The sequence below is a fragment of the Vicugna pacos genome, chromosome 27 (genome assembly GCF_048564905.1).
Source record: "Vicugna pacos chromosome 27, VicPac4, whole genome shotgun sequence".
Taxonomy (NCBI): Eukaryota; Metazoa; Chordata; class Mammalia; order Artiodactyla; family Camelidae; genus Vicugna; species Vicugna pacos.
The window spans coordinates 7,661,496-7,683,158 of NC_133013.1; the positions used below are offsets into that span (position 1 = coordinate 7,661,496).

At 49.3% G+C, this 21,663-nt stretch overlaps 1 protein-coding gene and 1 non-coding gene across 6 annotated transcripts in view; both read left to right on the forward strand.

Annotated features, from left to right (window-relative positions):
* PCSK6 (proprotein convertase subtilisin/kexin type 6) overlaps positions 1–21,663 on the forward strand; it is a 160,492-nt gene that overhangs the window by 123,485 nt on the left and 15,344 nt on the right. For 3 of the 5 annotated variants that reach the window (XM_072950678.1, XM_072950676.1, XM_072950680.1), the window contains 3 exons: positions 14,963–15,142; positions 15,307–15,345; positions 20,416–20,518. In XM_072950678.1, coding sequence (XP_072806779.1) covers positions 14,963–15,142; positions 15,307–15,345; positions 20,416–20,518 — 322 coding nt within the window. The remainder of the gene's footprint in view (positions 1–14,962; positions 15,143–15,306; positions 15,346–20,415; positions 20,519–21,663) is intronic. The other 2 variants (XM_072950677.1, XM_072950679.1) reach the window with 2 other exon arrangements.
* On the forward strand, positions 6,104–6,176 carry TRNAV-AAC (transfer RNA valine (anticodon AAC)). Its single transcript has one exon. It is a non-coding gene; the product is annotated as a tRNA-Val (tRNA).

Below are 21,663 nucleotides of genomic sequence, written 5' to 3' on the forward strand. Positions count from 1 at the left end.
ATTGAAACAGCATTTGGTGTAAAAAATTCCAACACGAGGACAGACACCTTCTTTATCTTTTAATACCTCAGCTCCCATGGTTAGCTGATTGCAAATGGAGTGTTATACTGGATTGTAGCCTTAATATATAAAGAATCACTAAGAAATTTTTACAAATCACTAAGAAATGTGCAAAGCATCCCGCTAGAAAAATAGACGGGAGGAGGAGGGTATAGCTTAGTGGTAGAGCATATGCTTAGCATGCATGAGGTCCTGGGTTCTGTCCCCAGTACCTCCATTGAAACACACACACACACACAAAATAGGCAGAGAGCTTCCAAAGGCAATTTATAAAGGAAAACTACAAAGAAGCAGTCAACAATAGATGTTTCATCTTTTCAATTATGGAAGAAAATATAAATGAAATTACAATAGCAAACCAACAAGCAGAAGCCTCAGGGATTCCCAAACAATAACCAGAATGTGCATGGATTTCTGCACGTGAGGCCACAGGGCAATTTGTTGTGAAGAGCATGCATGTGGAGGGAACAGGTCCTTGGCCCCAATACCAGCTCCACCAGTTCCTGCCTGGGAGGCCTCGTGAGTCATAGTAATTCCCTCATAGGTGTGTTTGGAGCACCTGATGGAAGCGAACATTTCTAGCACAATCTGGCACGTGACAGATTGTCATGGAAGCTCAGGTCCCCTTTCCCCCTCTTCCCACAAGTGTAGGTTCTAACCGAAGCCTCTAGGAACTGGTCCATTTGCCCTCCAGGAAAGTTCCAGCCCAGAGGTAACAGGTAGAGACCTGCCTCGGTGCCTCTGAAGAAAACTGAAAGGGCTGTCTGTGATTCTGGAGAAGCCAGGAATTTGGAAACACCAGAATCAAGGGCGGGTGAGACGAGGGCGAGCTGGACCACTCTCCAGTCGACAGGAGGGAGCAGAAAACTCTTCTGAGTCTTGAGCTCAGCAAGTCCATCTCTATTCTTCCTTTTTATTAAGCATTTTTTTTCTCAAACAAAAGAAACATTTGCTCACCTATGGCTTGGGTTTTGAAACTACTGTGAGGAGCTCATCCTCCATGAGCTACATTGGATTTTTTTTTTTGTTTTTTTGAGATATAGTCAGTTACAGTGTGTCAGTTTCTGGTGTACAGCACAATGTCCCAGTCATGCATGTATACACATATATTCATTTTCATATTCTTTTTCATTAAAGGTTATTATGAGATATTGAACATAGTTCCCTGTGCTCTACAGAAGGAATCTGGGTTTTTTAAATCTATTTTTATATATAGTGGTTAACATTTGCAAATCTCAAACTCCCAAATTTATCCCTTCCCAACCCCTTTCCCCCCGTAACCGTAAGATTGTTGACTATGCGTTGGCTTTTGAGTGGATTTTATGTGCTCGCGGGTGCGTCCATGGGGTCAGAGCCGTTTATGAAGCTCCCACACATCTCGGCTTTCTTTGGAGCCCTGCCCAGCATACCTGACTCCACCAGCTGGCTCCCATGGAATCCCATCTTTGGTTTTCTCCTTCCCATAAACCTGAAAGTTGAACAGAGTAGGATCAAAGAGGTGCAGGCAGAATTTTTGTGTGTTAACCAAAACTTACGGAGTGAGCTGTAGGGGCACAGATAAGGCGTGAAGATCAGACCTGAACCATAATCAGGTCAACGTGACTGGGAGGAGAGAGTCTGTGAGAAGGTGGGTGCTGAGGGGAAGACCAGGCTGCCGCAGAGGCTCAGGTTGGGGCACGGGAATCAGGGCTGGGGACCCTGTTTTGGGTACCTGCAGGTGTGGTCTGAATTCCAGCTGGACCACTTGCTAGCCTGGTCCTGGAACCTCTCTTGGCCTCCTGTCCTGCCCAAGTGTGATGGGAATGGCAATATCTACCTCACAGGCCAGGAGGAGGCTCACAGGTAGAAGGTTTGACATGAACAGATGCCTCAGGGGGAGGTTGAAGATTTTAGAATTAGGATCTGAAACATCTAAAGCCCCAACTGTTGCCGGTGATTAAGTTCTCGTCTCGTGACAGAAAGAATTCAGAGTTGAGACACGAAGATTAAGAAAGTAAAGTGGGGATTTATCAAGGGATGGATAGCACACTCTCAAGGGGAGAGCGGGGAGGCTCAGGTGAGCAGCTGCCTTGAGTTTCTTTGACAAGTTGGTTACTTAGGGTGTAAAATGAATGGGTGGAATATTCATTGGGAAGGGAGGGGTTTGGGGTCGTATTCCCTGATTTCCAACCAAGCTCCACCTTCCTGAAGGGAGGAGGGATTTTTGTCCTTATTTAGTCTGGATAGAAAGTGTCACAGCATCAGTGCATGATGGGTACTTCTAATCTGCAAGGCTAATTTTATTGTAATGAGGGCATAATGAGCAAAAGATTACATTCAGACAGTGGAGATTCCTACCTTTTCCCACTTTTCTTTGTCGACCTCCAGGCCACTTGTCACCCCAAAATTTGTGACTACTTATTAGCCCAGAAATTCCTGTTTTTCGCTGCCTGCCCAGGGACCCCTGTTGTTTACGTGATGTACGGTTTCCTACATTTGGCTCCATGAGCCCCTTTTTTGTCCAGTTCCTGCCATTTGGCCTGTGTCCCCTTTCTCTGCTCATATCTGGCTGCCTGCCTGCTCTGACACAACAACTCTTGGAATTACCTTCCTCAGCACTCATCATGTGTTTCTCTTCTGTGTCACATTCTGAGTTCTGCCTGGTCCTGTTTGGTGGTGACCTTCACAGCTGTTGTGCTCACTTGTGTCGACCGAAATAAAATGCACAGTGTGGAGAGTTACGTTTCATTTGGTGGACTTTCTGAGGACTAGAGGCTGGGAGGCAGCCTCTCAGGGCTCTCTAAGAGACTGCTCCAAAGTGGCAAGGTAGAAGCCATGATATATAAGTTTTTGCAACAAAGATCAGGTAGTCGGAACATCAAAAGGTTACTGTTAGAGAAAACCAGACATGCCAAATTAAGGAACTTAGTGCTTTTCTATGTACGGGAAGGTGCAAAGGTCTGGGTTCATTGAAATCATTCCTTTGAGACGCACCTGGCTGTCTCGGGCCAGTGTCCTGTTCTTCCACATCCTGAGTCCCCTCAGGGGGCACCGTTGGGGGTGGCAGCAGAGGCCAGGCTGCCTGCTTGTCTGCATCCTGAGTTCCCTCCACTCACTGTCGGGGGTGGCAGTAGCAGCTGATGACTTGATGGCCACAACATCCTTTGTTTGCTGACATGGCTGGCAGTATTTTTTGTTCACACCTGAATGGAAGGGAGGGGACTAGAGACAGCCCAGGGAAGTACATTCTTTTCAAGACTTCACTCATGCTAGTTCACGCATCCTACATTGAACCGTGTACCCTAATGATGGTTTGCTCTGTAAATCTCACGCCGCACCAGCTCTGTGCCCCAAGGTTGGCTTTTCTCTCCACTCCCGGGGGAGACATGAAATCCAGCCTCCCCTCCATGTCGCTCTTGTTCCCGGGATTGCACCTCCTAGGAAAGCCTCAGCCCCTCATTCTCCAGAGAACCTGGCTTAAAGCACGTGTTCCAGGGAGACTGAATATGAGCTTCAGTGTCCCTGTGAGCGGCTGGAGAGGGACGGGCCATCACGGGCACCCCACCGCGACCTGGCCCAGCGTGACGCTGTGCTGGCCGTGCCTTCGGAGCTGCAGGATGAGGTCCCCTCTCCCTGGTGCTCAGTACCTGGGATGTGGCTCACAGGTGCTTGTCAGGTGATGCGATAAACAGACATTCACCCAGCCTAAATTGGGAGCTCATATCATTTGAATCAACTCTGTTCAGCTGTGCACGCTCGGTAAAACATTTAATCATCGCTTAAAAGGGGAAGGAGTTAGTCTCTCTTGGGTGACTATTTTGTTTTCCCTTTTTTCATCATAAAAAGTTCCACAGTTTCTTGATTTCTGTTCAGTAGCTCTTGTGTGTTTCTTACTCCCTAAGAGCGTAGCTGTTGTTGCTTTCCTGCTAGTTTTATTGACCGAGGGTGAACTGACATCTCTTTTGAGCTCATCTTCATTTCCAGAGTCAGAATTGCAGCTTTGCCATCTGTGTTGGGTGGCTCTGTTTATCTGGCTAGAGAAAAAGTCGGATTTCAAGCACATGGCTTCTGTGCTGGGTTTCAAGTTTGTCACTAAGCTCTCGTGCTGGAAAGTGTGATTGTAGAGAATCACTCCCCCTTCCCGGGAATCAGAGCCGAAGGGCTCCGTGAGGTTTCCAGTCGCCCTGCGCACAGCTGTCCAGAGGGTCATGTTTAACCCCATTTGCTTCAAAAGGTGCATCTCAATGTCTGTGGTGCCTGCACCAGTCAGCATTCTGGCAACCAAATCCCACCCTCACCCAAATACATAAGTGCTTTTAATTTTTGAACATTTGACTTTACTATTTTCAGAAACACATCATGTTCAAAACTATGTCTCTATTTCTATTTGGTCTTTTTTTTCCTTGACATTTTACAGAGTTCTAACCATGCTGAGAATATAACTTTGTATTTCTTTTTGTTACTTGCATATCGAACACTTTTTGATGCCATTATGTATATCCTTTGTAAGCAGCATTTTATATATTTTTATAGTGCTTCACCAAGTAGAAACACCGTAGTTTATTTAAGCATCCCTATATTGTTGGATATGTGGATTGTTTTCTGGGGGTTTTGCTATTATAAATAGACAGCTTAGTGCAGGAAGCTTTCTCCTAAATTAAAAATTATTTCCTTGAGATGGTTCACCAGAAGTAGAATGACTGGGACAGAGAACAGGTGGAAACCACAAATATATCTAGTCTTGATACATGTTACCAGTTTGCTTTTCAGGATAGTTGAAGCAACGTATGCCCTCCTCGGGCACAGGTAGGTATGCTCACTTGCCAGTTTTAGAGACGATAAAGGGTATCTTTCCTTAATTTGCATTGTGATCATTACTAATGAGGGTGAATACTTCCAAATGTTTATGTACAAGTGTGTGTGGGCTTTTTTTTTAAGAAACACAGGATCTTATTATTATTATTATTTGTTGTTGTTGGGAGGTTTCATTCTATTTTTATTCCCAGTTTGTTTACGATTTGATTTTCTTATCATCTATCTGATTTTTTTTTTTAGCGTAAGGTAAATATTTTTCCTAAATAGCTAGCAAAGTACTCGAAAACACAGACAAAATCGAAATGTTAAACGATGTTGTGGACGTCCGTGTCTGGCAACAAGAACAAAATAGCTAGAATACACAAAACAAGTTGTTAAAAATCAGCCCAACCGTCTGGATAGGGTCCGTAAAAGTGAATCGACAAATTGCTCCATTTAGAAGACAAAGTTTGTCATGTTGGGTTTTTTTTTTAAAATGTGTTTACTGTTGTGCCAGGTATATTTCATTTTCCCACTGGGCCCACTCTCCGCTCTCCTCTGTCCCCTCTGCCCTGAGACTGGCTTGTCCACAGACTCTGCCTCTGGCTTATGATTGAGTTCAGCCAAGGGGAAACTCCAAGGGGAAACTCCAGCGGGAGCTTGGAAGCAGGAGGAGATATTTATTTATGAGCTATTTATCCCTCCAGCATCCCTCAGGGTCCCAGCCCCTTCCCCTCCCTTCCATAGATTATAGCATATCTCCGGGTTTAACACCCCTTCTGTTCCTGGCCCCAGGGAACCCTACCGTCCCCTCTGGCTTTGCTTCGCTTTGCTCACACCTTTGTAAATAGTCTCTTTATTAAAGCCTCATTGGCTTATCCCAGCTTAATTATGCTGTCTGCTTCCTGCTGGGTCTGACTGGTATAACTATATATGTAAGAACGATGTCTAAATTACAAGAAAACTGCAAAGTTACAAATAAAGTGGATGGGGAAAGATGCACCAAGCAAATACTAACCAAAAGAAAGCTGATGTAGTTATATTAACAGACAAACAGAAATGCGATGGTCAAAAGTGTTACCGAGACTAAAGAGGGTCACTACGTCCTGATAAAAGAGTCTATTCAATTCTAAGATGGCCTCGAAATATATAAAGCAAACACTTGTTAAAGCTACAAAGAGAAAAGAGATACTCATATACGAGGTGGGAGGGTCAGCATACCTCAAATATATTTGATAGATAAAACAGCAAGAATCAGTGGGAAGAGGAGGGAGGGTATAGCTTAGGGGTAGAGCGCGTGCTTAACATGCACGAGATCCTGGGTTCAATCCCCAGTCCCTCCATTAAATAAATACATGCATACATACATACATACATACATACTTAATTGCCTCCCTCCCAAAAAAATAAAAATAAATCTGTAGGAAGAGAAGATTTGAACATCACAATCGACAATTTAGGTCCAACCAATGTGCCTGTTGGAACATGACACCCAGCATACACTAGCCTTTCAAGCACAGATGGATTATTTATGAAAATTGGCCACATAGTCGGCCATTTGGCAAGCTGCGGGGTATTTCCAAGGATGGGTAGTACATAAATGCTGTTCTCTGACATTACACTTAAGAAATCAAAATTTCAAAGATAACTAGAAAAATCCCATGCATTCGATAGTTGAAGAACCCTTCTGAATTACTCATGTGTCAAATGAAAAAAAATCATAATTTAAAATAGGAAATCAGTGGAACTGGAGGATAATAAAAATGAAACTGGATGATAATAAAAGTACTGCATAGCCAGACAAGTGGAACGCAGGTAATGTAGTGGTGAGAGCGAAGTGTCTGGCCCCAGCGTCAGGTCCCACAGGGTAAGGGTTCAGTCCCACAAGACCGTATCCCCGACACGCACACACCCTCTTCAGGTCCCAGTTGTAAGCCTGGGTTATCACCTGTGCCTGAAGGTCTCAAGATCCCCCTCCTTGGGTGCCGTTAATTTACAGCAGCAACCAGAACTCAGGGAAATACTCACGTTTATCAGTGTATTAAAGGACACAGATGAACAGCTAGATGAGGAGACAGAAGGGGCGAGGTCTGGGAGGGTCCCACGCACAGGAGCTTCTGTCCTTGTGGAGTTGGGGTGCATCCCCCTCCTGGGGTGACGTGTTCACCCCCTAGAAGCTCCCTCAACCCCACATTATTAGGATTTTATGGAGTCTTCCTTGTGCAGACAGGGCCAATGACTAACTCCATTTTTAGCCCCCTCCCTTCTCTGGAGAAGTAGGGAGCAGGGCTGAAAATCCCAAGCTTCGAATCATGGTTTGGTCTTTCTGGTGACCAGCCCTGTCCAGGAGCCCCCCTCCCCCAGAGTCATCTCTTCAGAACAAAAGTTGCTCCTGGTACTTTTATCACTTAGGAATTTACAAAGGATTTAGGAGTCCTGAACCAGGAATGATGCGGTAGAGACCAGCATATAACTCCCCTATCTCATCGGTACCCTCAGGGAAGATAAAGTATTTCAGCTATGAAGTAAGAAGGGGATGCTGCATTTTACAAAGGAGCAGTGGAAGAACCAGAGAAATGCCTGGAGAACTTTAAACATGAGGCAAAAGTTAGACAGTCCATAGCGAGGCTGGGAGACCCGGGAGTGGATTGGGAGAGGAGACGGGAAATACTGACCCCGTGAGAAATGGTGTTAGGAGAGAATTGGGAACACGGGGAGGACGTGCAGTGGGGTGGGATGAAGTAGGAGAAAGGATTCCCCGATGACCTGGATGCGAAGGTGCTGGATGGCATCTAACACTCAGAAACTAGGTCACCGCAGTTGAGCATCACTGTACCGAGGTGGCCGCCCGCTCCCCGCGTGGGAGGAGGCTGGGTGTGGTGGAGAGCACTGCTGTTTTTGTTCTAAACCGTGCAGCGGTGTTTGTCTGTTTCAATGATTTATTTCTTACCGTGAAAAAAAAGGTAAAAGATGATAATTCCAGTTGTCTAATGCTACAAGTGATTGTTCTTTACCAAATGAGTATTTGTTTCTACACTTCACCCCCAAGAAATACTGGAGCTCAGGATTCGTAGATCTTTCTTCTGGCGCTGAAAATACCATCTTTAAAGGATTTTATGGCCACAAGATAAGGGGGAAGTTGCTCCCATCTGCCCGGTCGTATATCTGGCTCTGGAGGTGTGCGTGTGCCTCTGTGTGTACAGGGCATATCCATCCTTCCTTTTCCTTGCCAGGCCACTTCCTGAATTCTCCTTATCTTCCCCCCTTTCGGTTTTGGAATGTGCACTTAAAGTGCATTTATAACCATGTGTTAAATGTATTGAGTCAAAGCTGATATTTCTGTGTGTGTGTCTAATATTTGATGTAATGGCTTTGTTGAAATATAATTCACATCCCATCAAATTCACCCTCTGAAAGTATCCTTGCATATTTTTATACACAGAGGGAGGTGAGCCTTTTTATTCCTTCCACCCAAACTGCTGCGTTAAACTTTGTAAACGTTGTGAACTCAGGTTCACCAGACCTCAGGAGGGAAAAAACCTCCCCTGCAGTGTTAGGCTGTAACACATTTCTTGATTTTCTGGGGCCTCTCTTTCTTTTCTGTGTTTCGACTAAAGAATTTCTCACTGCATGTTTTAAAGTGGGGATGGGGAGAAAATTAATAGATCCTTTAATTTTTTGTGGAGGGGGAGGCAATTCTATTTATTTATTTACTTACTTACTATTTTAATGGAGATACTGAGAATTGAACCCAGGACCTTGTTCATGCTAAGCACGCACTCTACCACTGAGCTGTAGCCTCCCCCTAATAAATCCTTTATTGTTGATAACTTCTCTTCTGGCCAAAGAAAACGCAGGAATTCAAAAGTAGTAGCTCTGAGTCCTTAGTCTAACAAAACCTTTCCCCATTTCTATCTGGTTTGTCTCTGATTGTGAATTCCCCTCTCAAGGATTTTTAAGACTTAATTCCAAATGCTGGGGAGAGAAGAGCTTTATTACCTTGGTCCTTTCCTGTTGGCAGATTCAAGCTGAGCCTGCCCTTAAGTCTCGTTCTGTCTTCGAATAGGAATAATCCTGTTTGTTCATTACGAATTCAATTCTTCGAGGAGAAATGCCGCACAGAGATAATGAATGAGGATAAAACCGTTTATTGGCAGCCTCAGAGGGCATCAGCAGTGGATTAGCCTCTGCCTGTCACAATCACAGTTGCCTGGGCTGTGCTGGTGACATTTCTTCTTTGGTCTTGGGAATCTGATGGAGAGAAAGCCAAAGCATTTGGATTTGGGCGTCTTTTAAGACCTCTTCCTGGAAATTAAGGAATTAATGATGCTAGTTGGGTTTTGGTAAGGGTAAACTGGAACAGGCATGCCGACTCTCTTGACTAATAAGCAGCACACGCTCGTTAAATGCTTTGTCCAAAGCAGACCCACATCCTAAAGTCCCCTCGCCTTCTGATGGCAGTTCTGTTGAGTGTGGACTGGTCTCTGGTCTGGTGTCTCCATGAATGTGTTCTTCTTCCTTGGTTCATCCACACTCAGATGTCTCATCTCCCCAGAGCGAGGGCAGACTCTGGGCATGGTGGGCATGGGGGACGTGGGCATGGGGGCCTCAGGGGACCTGATCTCAGCGTGTGCTGGATACTCCGGGTGGTGGCTTACCATGAGGAAAGGATGACACTGAAGCCCAGAGCTCAGAGCTGCACATGCCTGTGTGTCTCTGCCTTAGTCTGTGATGCCAAGTCACTGAGATCTGACCTCTCTGACTCATTCCAGCTGGTTCTGCACCACTGGACGGGATCGGGGTGGGGCGAGGAACTGTAGACCAGGTGCAGTTCTTCCAAGGGAAGTTAGTGGCGTGTCCCAGGTGCTCTGTGGTCTCACCTGGTTGTTTTTTTGTTTTTTTAAAATTTGTTTTCTGGAAGTGTAATTGATTTACAGCGTTAGTTTCAGGTGTACAGCAAAGTGATTCAGTAATACATGCACATACATATATATTTTGTTTTCAGATTCTTTTCTATTATATGTTATTACCAGAAATTGAATAGCTGTATAACAAGTTTCTACTGTACAGCACAGGGAACTATATTCAATATTTTGTAATAGCCTATAATGAAAAAGAATATGAAAAGGAATATATGTAAATATATGTATAACTAAAACATTGTGTTATACAGAAATTGACACAACATTGTAAACTGACTATACTTCAATGAAAAAAACAAAAAAAAACAAAAAAGAAATTGAATATCACGTGACTGTTTTTGAATCGAGCTACATGAGATGCTAAACCCCGTGGAGAGGTCATTTGACTTCTTAACATTATGTGTCAAGAGCCTTAACAATGTCTTACTCTCTTTGGGGAACCTACCTGGAGAGAGCAGTTCAGATAGAGCAAGGGAGATTCCTGGCAAGTTCGTGCATGAAAGCAAAAAGGAAAAGGAAACTGGAATGCGTGTCCTAGTATAACCCTGTCCTGAGAGATTGGCTACATAAATGCTTATATTCATGTGGTAAAATATCTTGCTGTCAAAAAAATTATATTTTGTGGGGAGGATATAGCTCAGTGGTAAAGCGCGTGCTTAGCATGCATGATGTCTTGGGTTCGATCCCCAGTACTTCCATTAAAATAAATAAATAAGGCAAATAAACCTAATTAACCCCAACCATAAAAAAAAAACAAAACCTTAAACAGAGAATTGCATTTCAAATTATATCATCCAGTGTAATACTTATTTTCATGTCTTATGAAGACAGAAAAGGCAGAAGGCAGGAAAAACAGACTCCTTTGGTACAAGTAAACGAGCATGTTGGAGGGGAGGGTATAGCTCAGTGGTAGAGTGCATGACTAGATGCACAATCTGGTTCAATCCTCAGTACTGCCATTAGAATAAATAAAAATTTTTAAAAGCCTAATCACCTCCCCCCCAAAATAAAATAAATAAAAAGTTTTAAAAAGCATGTTCACCTTTAAGTAAAAGAAAAAGGAAGGAAGTATCTCCAAAATCCCTGCTGTCTAAACCTTCCTCTCAGGTCAGGTTTTCCACTTAGAACCTTCTAGGAGAGGGGAGGGCTCCTTCTGGGGCCGCCTCTACCTGCCTGCTTCCTTTTCTGTGCCCCTAACTCACCAGCACAGCGCCTGGTCCCTCCTAGACTCTCCTGAGTATCTCTTGCCGATGAAGAAAAGGATCAAAAGTTTAAACCACATGTGAGCAAAACACCTTCTTGTTCACTTGTGTTTGATGCGGACATGGCCAAGGTGCACTTTTCTGTGTCTTTGAAGAAGCCTCATCACTTGTTCCCAGCAGATATTTCTGGTACATTTCTGAGTTGCTAAATTGCTTCAATTTTATCACATCAGAAAGGTGTCAAGCTCTTAATCATGAGAAAAGATGCTCAGCATCTCATGTCAGGAAGAGAAGTGCAAGATGAATGCCTCTGAGGTAACAGATTGTCCATCCAAGGTTGTAGGAAGATGGGCGTGTTGATGTGTTGCTTTGTAGGGCTGTGAAGCGATCTGACCCCGTGGAGGACAATTTGGCGATGTCTATCAAAATAACAAATCACGTTCTTTTTGACAAGGAGTATAGACTACAGATGCACTTACATATGAAATGATCCACTCACTAGATTTAAAATGCCCTATGTAGCAGCTCCTATATGACAGGCACTGCTCTAAGTGTCCTACCAGCATTAAAGCCATTTAATTTTCCACGCAATTCTATGAGGTTGATGACATTGCTATTGTTATTATCCTCACTTTACAGACGAGGAAACTGAAAAATAGAGAGGTTAAGTCACGTGCCCAAGGCCACACAGCTCATTGGTGGTGGAGCCAGGAGTCAAACCAGACCATGCAGCTCCAGGGTCCTTGGTCTGCCAACCTCAATAGGTTCCTCCTCATGGGAACAGGGTTAGAGCCCTGTTTGTAATTGCACACCTTTGGAAAGAACCTAAATGCTGGTCAGGATGGGGAGTGTGAAGTCAGTGATGCCACACCTCTCTGATGCAGGGGTGGAAAGATCACCAAGATGCATCTTGGTGGAAGGAGCAAGGGGCAGAAGGTGCTATCAGGTGTGTTGATAAAGAGGGTGGGGCAGAGTGCGTGTGCAGTTTGCTCGGATAAGAATAAATACCTCTGGAAGGATGCACGAGACATGGGCAACCAGGATGCCCATGAGGAGGGTGGCAGTGGCCAGAGAATGGGGTCTTTTATACTCTCAGATTTTGAGCCATTCATAATTGTTATTTATTTGGAAATGTAAATCAAAACCCTGAGTACCACAGCTTTTCCCTGTTTTTCTCCTTGACGGATAAGCACGTTGTTTATAGATTTTAAATTCAACTTAATTTTAAAAATTCACTTATATGAAGGGTAATCTATGCTATGGTTTATTTAAAAAATCAAACGGGAGGGTAGAGCTCTGTAGAGTGTGTGCTTCACATGCACGAGTTCAATCCCCAGTACCTCCTCTAAAAATAAATAAAAACCTAATTACCTCTCCCCAAAAAATAAATTAAAAAAATTTTAAGTGTGAAATTGTAAAAAACAAAAACAAAAACGAAAAAAACCTCAAAACAATTTTTTAAAGGGGAGAGTAAAGCTCAGTGGTAGAGCACATGCTTAGCATGCATGAGGTCCTGGGTTCAATCCCCAGTACCTGCATTTAAAAAAAAAAAAACAAAAACCTAAAAATTTCAAACAATATAAATGAAATCCTTCTTCCGTTCCTGAACCCCAGCCTCCCCTCCCAGCCCCATCCTGCCAGACAGCTCCGACTGCTGGTTTCTTGGGGTTTTTTTTCCTTCCTTTTCAGTTTTATTGAGATATCATGGACACACAACACTGGTAAAAGTAGGGTCCGCAGCATGATGACTTACGTATATTGTGAAATGATCGCCGCAACCAGTTTCGTTAACGTCCATGATCTCATATAGGCACACGCACAAAAAGAAAAAAAAGACAAAACAGGTTTTCCCCTTGGGATGAGAACTCTTAGATCTGCTCTCTTGGTTTCTCGGAATTCTCTCTTCTTCCCTTCACTCAGGGTGTGTGTTGATCCTGGGCTGGGAGCAGCCCTTCTTGTTTGTCCTACCAAAACTGTATCCGAAAATAAGCATCTAATTTTAGTGACTTGGCCTTCGGTGGGTGTTTTTGGAGACCTCGTAGAGGGCTGAACGAAATCCCAACTCAAATTACAGAGCACAGAGCCCTTGTTCCCTGGTGTGTCATCATTATGTCCCACCGTAATCACAGTTCATCACTCAGCAGTTAAAATGCCCAGATCCCTTTGTGGTTTTGAAGTGTAGCTTCAGTTTGATCCTGAGGAGTTGAGGACGGATGAGGGTGCTAGCCAGGCACTGTGTTTTCTGCACCCGTGTGAAGTCCTTCTTGTGTCATGAACTGAGCAGCCTGTGCTCGGACCGCGTTAGGGGAACAGCCACTGGGTGGCTGAGGGAACCAGGCCTTTTGGAAGACTGTGCCCTGGGAGTTTTTTTTCAAGCCAAAGGACCTACATCCTTCAATCCTGGTAGAGCCAGGAGAGGCCCAGGCGATACAGGGCCTGATCTGGGGGCTTTAGGGGCTGCAGGCTTTCAGGACCTGGGACCTTAGCTGGGGGAGAGGGTACAGCTCAGTGGTAGTGTGCGTGTTTAGCATGCACGGGGGCTGGGTTCAATCCCCAGTACCTCCATTTAAAAAAAAACAAACCCAAAAATCTAATTATCTCTCCCTACAAAAAAAAAAAGAGAATTGTAGTCAAATGCCATTTAGAGCAGCATCGGAGTTGGCCAGATGAGGGGCCAGCCTGTCCTGCCCTGTCCTCCACGCACCCACCTGGGATGGGGTGGCTCAAAGCCCCGGGCTTGTGGGGTATAGGGACAAGCAGAACCTCCCCCTGTTTCTGTACTAGGATTTAGGGAGCCTGAGATACTCCTGGAATTGGAACGAAAGACAAAGTTACATGGTAGAGCTGCTCGCATTGCAAAAAATGGTCTATAGACAGAGAGCTAAAGAGAGACGGCGTTCCATTTAGCAGAGTGCAGCGGTGTGAGCAGAAGTGACATTAATATCCAAACAAATAGCAAGGAATCAGAGCCACCATTCCCACTGCCTACAGCAGCCTGATAACAGAAAATGCAGAGGATGTGAAGCTGTGGAGATAAGTCCCATGCTCCGGGCCGAGGGTTCTCCCGGTGGCTCACAGCTGCCTGCCTCTTCTCAGTAAACGCTGAGGGGCTGGGGCGGCGCATCCCCAGGTGGATGACACTGGACCGGGCCCCTCACCTGCCCGAGCGTGACGACAGTGACCTCCCCGGCACGGTCGCAGTGCCGGATGCTGGCCACAGCACGGTAGGAGAGGGCAGCCCGGACCGTGGCTCTGATAAGGCCTCTTGTGTGTGTCTCATTACACCCTGGTCCCACCTGGACACTGAAGGCCAGGTCCCCTCTTCTCTTTACACCAGGAGACCCAGCAGCCTGGGCCACTGTTTCCACGTGGGTGTGGTCGGAGTTGGGGGGTCCCTGCTTCCCACCCCTCCATGCTTGTCTGGGTGCTGTCCCCCCACACGTGTCCCTCATTCCCTCACCCTTGGTCCACCGTCCGTGCCATTCATCCTCCTGTTTTCGAGGCTGCCATCTCTACCCGTGGCCTCTGCAGACATTTGAGTTTGTCTGCCCTCCTCCCCCAAACTTGCCCGCCTGCCTGGGCTAACTCAGAAGGAAAGAGCCCAAGGCCAGTCTTCCTGGGACCCAGTCTGGAGGCTCAGAATAGCAGGTTTAACCCGCTTGTCGCATTTGGAGCTCATCAGACAGGCCAGGTCCACCCACTGGAGGTTCCAAGAGGAAGAGGAGGCTAAGCATGGGGGTGAGGGCCAAATGGGGGAGGCTGCAGTGAAACCTGGGGGCCCAGATTGTGGCCTGGGCAGAAGGTGCGTCCCCAGGTGACTAGGAAGTGAAAGCGGGGTCCCCGAGCCCCACTGTGGGAGCAGGGCTGGGGGACCTGAGCAGGCAGTGCCTGGCACTTCTGTGGGTGACAGAGACCCCTGCCAGGCCGAGGGGCTGGGGGCCATCGAGTGCTTCCCAAGGGAGGGTCATCTTGATTCTCAGGGGACTCTGGTGTGGCGCCTTCCAGGGAAACTGAAGGAGTGGAGCCTCGTCTTGTACGGCACGGCCGAGCACCCCTACAACACCTTCAGCTCCCATCAGTCACGCTCGCGGATGCTGGAGCTCTCGGCCCCCGAGCTGGAGCCACCCAAGGCCGCCCTGTCACCCTCCCAGCCCGACGTCCTAGAGGACGACGAGGACTACACAGGTATGAACCTGACGCCAGAGGAGACGGCTCGCCTGGCGAGTTCTGGTTTCCCAGTGCAGCTCTCCAGATGCGGGGCTGTGCCTGGCAGGAGGCGGGGGTGAGGACTGGAGGTCTCCCTCCCTGCCTGGAAGTCGTAATAATGATGGTGATTTGCACCCACACAGCTCCTCCCACCCACGGCTCTCCTAATATTTTACAGACCAGTAAGTATGCTTCAGACCAGTAAGTACCCTTCCGCCTGCCCAGGCCGGGAAATCGAGGTTCCATATGCCCAACCAGAACTGGGGATGTGCCCCCTGGTGGATGAGACCCCCTGCCCTCAGGGACCCCCTGAGTCTCACGTCTCAGCCTCCTGACTCTCTCTCAAGTCCACCCACTTTCAGTCCTTGTGGCCAGATCGTGGGATGGACCAGGGTCCTGACAGGAGCCCAGGATGGTTGGGTTAATGAGCAGAACTGGGGAAGGAGCTGGCCGTGGAGGTCTTGGCCAGGCGGTGGAGGTCTTAGCTGAAAACCCAGGAGAGGGTCTCGAGATGGACATCAGTGGATACTGATGTGACACAAAACGGCTGAGGAATCTCGCCGGAGGTCAAGCTGCCTCATTGCAAATCGGAGAGCCAGGGCGGCGCGAGAAGGCACGTTCCTGGCCGCTGGGCTGGGGCAGTCTTGATTAGCACGCTCGGTAGAAAGCGGTTCCTTTCCCCACCAAACCGTCCCGGTGATTTGTGAGAAACAGAGCCTTTCTGGTTGGGCATATTTTCCTTAGCTAAATATTACGGCTGTGTGATTCGTGACGGATGGTATCTAAGAATATTGATGCTTTGAGTTATCGAATAGCTTCGGGAACCAAAGAAAGGAACAAAATGGGGAATTCCACCAATACATCTCAGGCATAAATTATGGCCAATTCAATTTCAAATTTCTTCTACCAGCCCTTTAAAATGGAGCATTGAATTATGTATGGACTAATCTTCTCTGTGGCCCCCCCGGTGATTTATAAACTGCAGCAAGATTCAGTAATTATTAATAAAGGACTGATTTTTTCCCCCTTAAAATCTGCTACTGACTAACCTCACCCTCTCTTGGAATCTCACCGTAAGACTGTTGTGCGGCTCCAGCCGTTCAGTCCTTCCTGAGCACAGCCTGGATGGTTAGGGGGCTGTCTCTCTGGGATTAGGATGTGTTCCTGGTGTTGGAGGAAGGTCTTGGGGGCCAGTGGGATGGGAGCTCCAGTAACAGCAGGAAAAGCCAGAGACGAGCGAGAGCAGAAGGCCACCATGCATGGAGGGCATGCAGGGGGGTATCGGGGGGAAGCCACGTTGGACCCGACCGCAGTAACGGGCGTCAGGAGTGGAGCACCCATGTGTAGAGCCCAGAGGTGATGGGCAGGGGGGATTTTGACGCAGGGCGATGGTGATTAACTTTCTGTAGAGCTTCAGCACACAGCCGAGGGGGCCAGGGCAGGAGCTTGCAGACTGACTACATGGCTAGGAGGCTTCTGGAGAACTCGGAGGGCTGGTCACAGGCAGACAATGCACGGTGGGGGGGCAGTCCCAGGGTCCAGCAGCAGGGGTGCCTAGCTGCCCTGCCATTAGGGCAGAGAGCTCTCCCTGGGACAAGGAGTAAAGGGGAGGAGGGGAACAGGTGGGCAGGGCTCGTGGTGGGGGAAGGCATCAGGAGAGCTGCCCTGTGAAGGGGGCAGCTGTGAGGTGGACGGGAGGTAGGGTGCTCGGCTGACGTGGCTCCCTGGTAAGAGGGCGGAGCTATTGGCCAGGCAGAGGAGGGTGGGAGGCCTAGGCACTGGTGGAGTCCGGGGTTCCTTAAGGTAATGAGGGTGTGGAAACCCAACCTCAGGGGAAATCTAAAAGATCAGGAGGACTGGGGGGTCCTGGAGGAAGGGCAGTGCCACGGCGGGCCAGGTGATGTGCCAGTGGCTGAGGCATCAAAGGTGGGGCTTTGCAGTGACAGCCAGTTTGCTGGGGCTGAAGAAACATGGGGGCCAATGGCCAGCATGGGGTGGCTGAGACTTAGGCCCCCAGGGACTCACCTGGGTTGCCTGGTTGCAGGGCAGGTCTGGGGCATCCCCAGAGATGGATCCCAGGGCTGGGAAGCTGCACTTGGAGGACTGCCTGGGTGATCTGATGTTGGGGAGCAGAGGAGTCGCCTGATGGTGGAAGCAGGGTGAGAGAGCGTCCATGAGGGAAGGAGAACGGAGGCAGCCGGGACTTCAGGAAAGGAGGACACACAGGCTGAGGACAGGGTGGGCAGTCACGCAGGACTGTGAGAGGAGCCAGAGCCCGGGCAGCCTCGGCGTGGACACGTGGCCCAGGACAACGCGACGGTGCAGGGGCTGATTCCCCAGGACGCGCGGAGCGTGCAGTGCAGGGCTGTGTCAGTCACAGGCTCACGGCATGTCAGCACCCACTCAACAGACGGGCTGAAGCTTTAAAGAACGTGCCATGGTCCCCAAGAAAGAGAGCAGACCTGCAATGAGGGGTCTCTGTGCAGTCAGACTGATACTTACTGAGCCTTGCTGCTCCTTCAGGAATTGGTCTGAGCACAGAATAAAACCCATTGGGAGACACCCCCCCCAACACCCCGCCAGTTGCTTCCTAACCTTTGTTCATGTATGTTTTTCATCCTGGATTTGCTCCACCCTTGACAGGAGAGTTGTCAGTAAGCCCTAGTTGATCTGACACCCTGCAGAGGGGAGTCAGCTGTTAGGCAGCCGGTTCAGCACAAGAGTCGTGCTTCCCTGGGAGCTGGAGCCCTGGGAAGTGAGGCCAGAAGGCAGTGAGTCTTTGAGGAACGTTCAGGCCAATTGTGCCAAGAGGAAAAGTAGACAAAAGTACAAACTGCAACACAAATAACGTCCACTCGCCCAGAGAGTGAGTCATAGCCGTGCTGACACCCACAGGCAGCCTTGGGAATGATGGAAGGTTTGGGATCAGACTGCCAACTGGGTGGATTTCATTCAAGAATGTTTCCTGGAAGAGAAGAGTCTTGCTGCTGGGCTTTTCGAGATAATTCTAGTAGACAGCCGTACTGGGGAGGATGCGTACGGATATTTACCGAAGCATCCCAAGTGGGTGGCATCTCACCGAGCTCTCCGGCAGGGAGGGGTGGGGGTGTGGGGCGGCTGGACCAGGGCAGTTACCAGGATGCCCTGTCTGCCTTCTGCCACCTGGCTGTTGGGTGGACCCTGGCCTTGCACGGGGCTCCACACCGGGTTCGTGATTTACCTTTCCAGCACAGAGAGGCCTGGGAGGGACGGGGCTCGGTCAAAGTCCACTCACCATGAACCAGTGGCTAGAAGCACGGCTCCGGGTCTTCCTCGAGGCCCTCCCTGTCCTGGGACACTGGAGAACACTTGTGGACAGGAGGGTACCCACCCCTCCCCAGTTTCCACCCTTCCATCCGTTCACTCACCCTTGGCCACTCACAGATACATTTATGGAGCACCTGCCTGTGCCAAACGCCCTCCAGGTGCTGAGGCTTTGGCAGTGAATACGCTACACCAACTCCTGCCCTCAAGGTGCTTTCTCTTCCCTGCCAGGGAGGAGTGAGGAACGTGGTCTGTCTCCCCCGTCCTTAACTCACTGAGGAGACTCTTCACCTTCTCAAGTGAGATAGCCCTGCCTTGGGGAGAGGTGGCTGCGGGGGACGGCCGGGACGTTGGGCCAGCCGGGCAGGAAGGCTGGACCTGGGAGCCAAGCTCCTGGTCTTCAGTGCATGTGGCCCCGTGAAGCAAGGGTTTCCAAGGACATCTCCACCAACGGTGGGGGACAAGGTGGGCAAGACCCAAGCAAAGGAGCATTGACAGCAAAACCGCACACCGGTCTGGGGCTGGGGAGGGGTGGGGGTTGGGCGTGGTGGGCCTGGTGCTGGAGGGTGACCTCCAGCGAGCGCCCTCCCCACTCCAGACTGGGAGGAGCGGTCTAGAGTATCCCCAGGGACGGACTCGGCTTTGAAAGGGGTTCATGGCCGGACCCACAATGAAAACTTTGGAAATAGCAACAACACTAAACCTTCGGGGAGGGAAGCAAAATACAGCGGGTCTAACACTGGGAGGGTCTGGAGGCGCTTTAAAGACGAATGAAGAGGGCTTTGTGTGGCTCAGCAAAGACCCATTGTGGGCAGAGAGAATGGGGACTTTTGTCTTTCCCTTGCGTCCCCATGAAATGCTGGTGGCCAGCAAATCACCTCCTCTTTGCTTCGGAACTCACTCCCCACCCCCTCCAATAACTCAAACCTTGTAGAAAAGGTGTTTTTTTCTTCCAAAGACTTGAAAGCATTTCTATTGCCACCACAGGGACCCTGCGCAACCTGTGGAGGTTTTCTGGAGCCGTTTCCCTATGGAGGAGCGGGGAGGGAGGACGGGGCAGGTGGGGGTCCCACCACCCTGCCGGCTCTGGCCCGCCACGGCCACAGTCACATTCTTCAGGCCGGGAGAGAGGGACACCTATGGACAGGACCACCCGGGCCTAGGGCTGATAGCCAGTCAAACTGGGCTCCTCCCGGTGGCACATAGCGAGGGGGCACCTAGATGGGGGTGGAGGGCTTGCTAAGGTCCCCAAGCTCTCTGGACTTTTCTCCATCACTTTGCCAACAGCACACAGGCTCCCAGAGGTGGAATTTGGGGATTGAGGGAAGACAGAGGTAGCCCACATCCCCCTAGACCCTCCTGGGACAGCCACACCGGCGGTGCGGGGGGCGGTCTTGAGCACATGGGAACCCACCTGGCTCCACCGCCACGTGCAGGGAGCGTAGCGGGTTTCTCTCCCAGCCTCTCCTGCTTAACTATCATCACTGCTTGGCTGCTGCTTCCCTAACGCCCTGCAGCCTGTGGTGCCCAATAGTGCATTGCTGCGTCCTTCAGAGGAATCAGAATTGGCCGCTGGTCTAGCATCGTGACTCTGATGCCGGTGGGGGTGGGGAGACACTGACTAAGGCCGCCCCCTGGCCCTCCAGCTCCTGTCCCAGCTTCTTCTCTAGAATCGCACAGTGCCCGTCTCTTCCGGGATTGGGGTCCCCACCCACTGCTGGCTGCTCTTGTTCCTGGGCCATCCCTGACTGGAGTCATCAGACTCTCTGACCCCAGATCCCTGAGTAAGGGCTGGATCCCCGAGGGGGTCGGTGCTCTGGCGCTGAGGCCCGGCCATTGGCCCCAGCAGGGCCCTACCAGGGTTTGAGACCCGGACACAGGGTCCTAGGGGACTGGATGTGATTGAGAAGGCATCTCTATGGGTGAAAGGAAATGCTTGTTTCTTTAAGGTGTGTGCCACCCGGAGTGTGGGAACAAAGGCTGTGATGGCCCCAATGCTGACCAGTGTTTGAACTGTGTCCACTTCAGCCTGGGGAGCGTCAAGACCAGCAGGTAAGGGGGCTGGGCAGCCTCTGCATGTCCTGGAGACCCTTGGCATGCGGTGGAGGTGCCTGTCCTGAGCTGCATTCTTCGCCCACCCCCCACCCCCAACCCTGGCCTGCTGCCCTCCTGAGAAATTAATTCACCCTCCTAGAAAGGAGATCACGTTGGGGTTCATGGCTTCAGAACTGTAGGTGTTAGTAACCTCTCATTCTCAGCACACACATAATTCATGACCACGTCAGAGAAATCAGAGGCTGTGGCACCATGGTGTCCATACTGCTAAACTTTTTTCTCCGTTTTGTTCAACAAAAATGGGTCACATTGAGGGAGAGGGAAATCGCTCAGTGGTGGAGCACATGCTTAGCGTGCATGAAGCCCTGGGTTCAATCCCCAGTCCCTCCTTTAAATAAAATAAATTAAAAAAAAAAACTTAAGGAAAAAAAAGGTCATATTGAGCATGCCAACCACTAGGGAATGACAGAAAAATGTCATTTTAAGGGCCAGTGCTGTTCTGAAGGTCAGCGCAGCTGGCGGTGAACCAGGAGGCCCCATCCCTGCGTGCCCAGGCCGGGGTGCGGCTGTGACTCCAACTGCCCTGGGGTCTTGGAGGCAGAGACACGGCCTCACTCACCCCACGCTGTGCAGAGGCCCTCCTGCTGCTGGCTGGACTCCCAGCCTTGGAGACCCGCCCACTCCCCGTGGGCAGCCAGTGTGGTTTTGCTGGAGCTAAAACTTCCAAAAGTCAGACAGCATCATCGTGTCGCTAATGGAAGCCAAGCCCAGCCTGTGTGCCCCTCCCCTGCCCCCTCCCCTCCCCTGAGAAAACTCCTAAAGGAAGGAATTCCCAGGTTCTTTTTTTTTTTTTTTTTTTGGTGGTGGTGGAGTGTAATTAGGTTTATTCATTTATTTGTTAATGGAGGTGCTGGGATTGAACCCAGGACCTCGTGCTTCCTAAGTGCACTCGCTACCACTGAGCTCTATCCTCCCATCTCAGGTTCTCATCCAAGCCCTCAGCCCTCCTCTGCATGAGGAACCCCTCAGCTACCTGCACCAAGACCCCGGGCACTGATGGGCTGACCTTCCCCGGGGCCTTTGTCTCTTCGGAGTTTTGCCGACTGGGAGGCAGCCAAGTTTTCCCTCCCAGCCTGAGACTG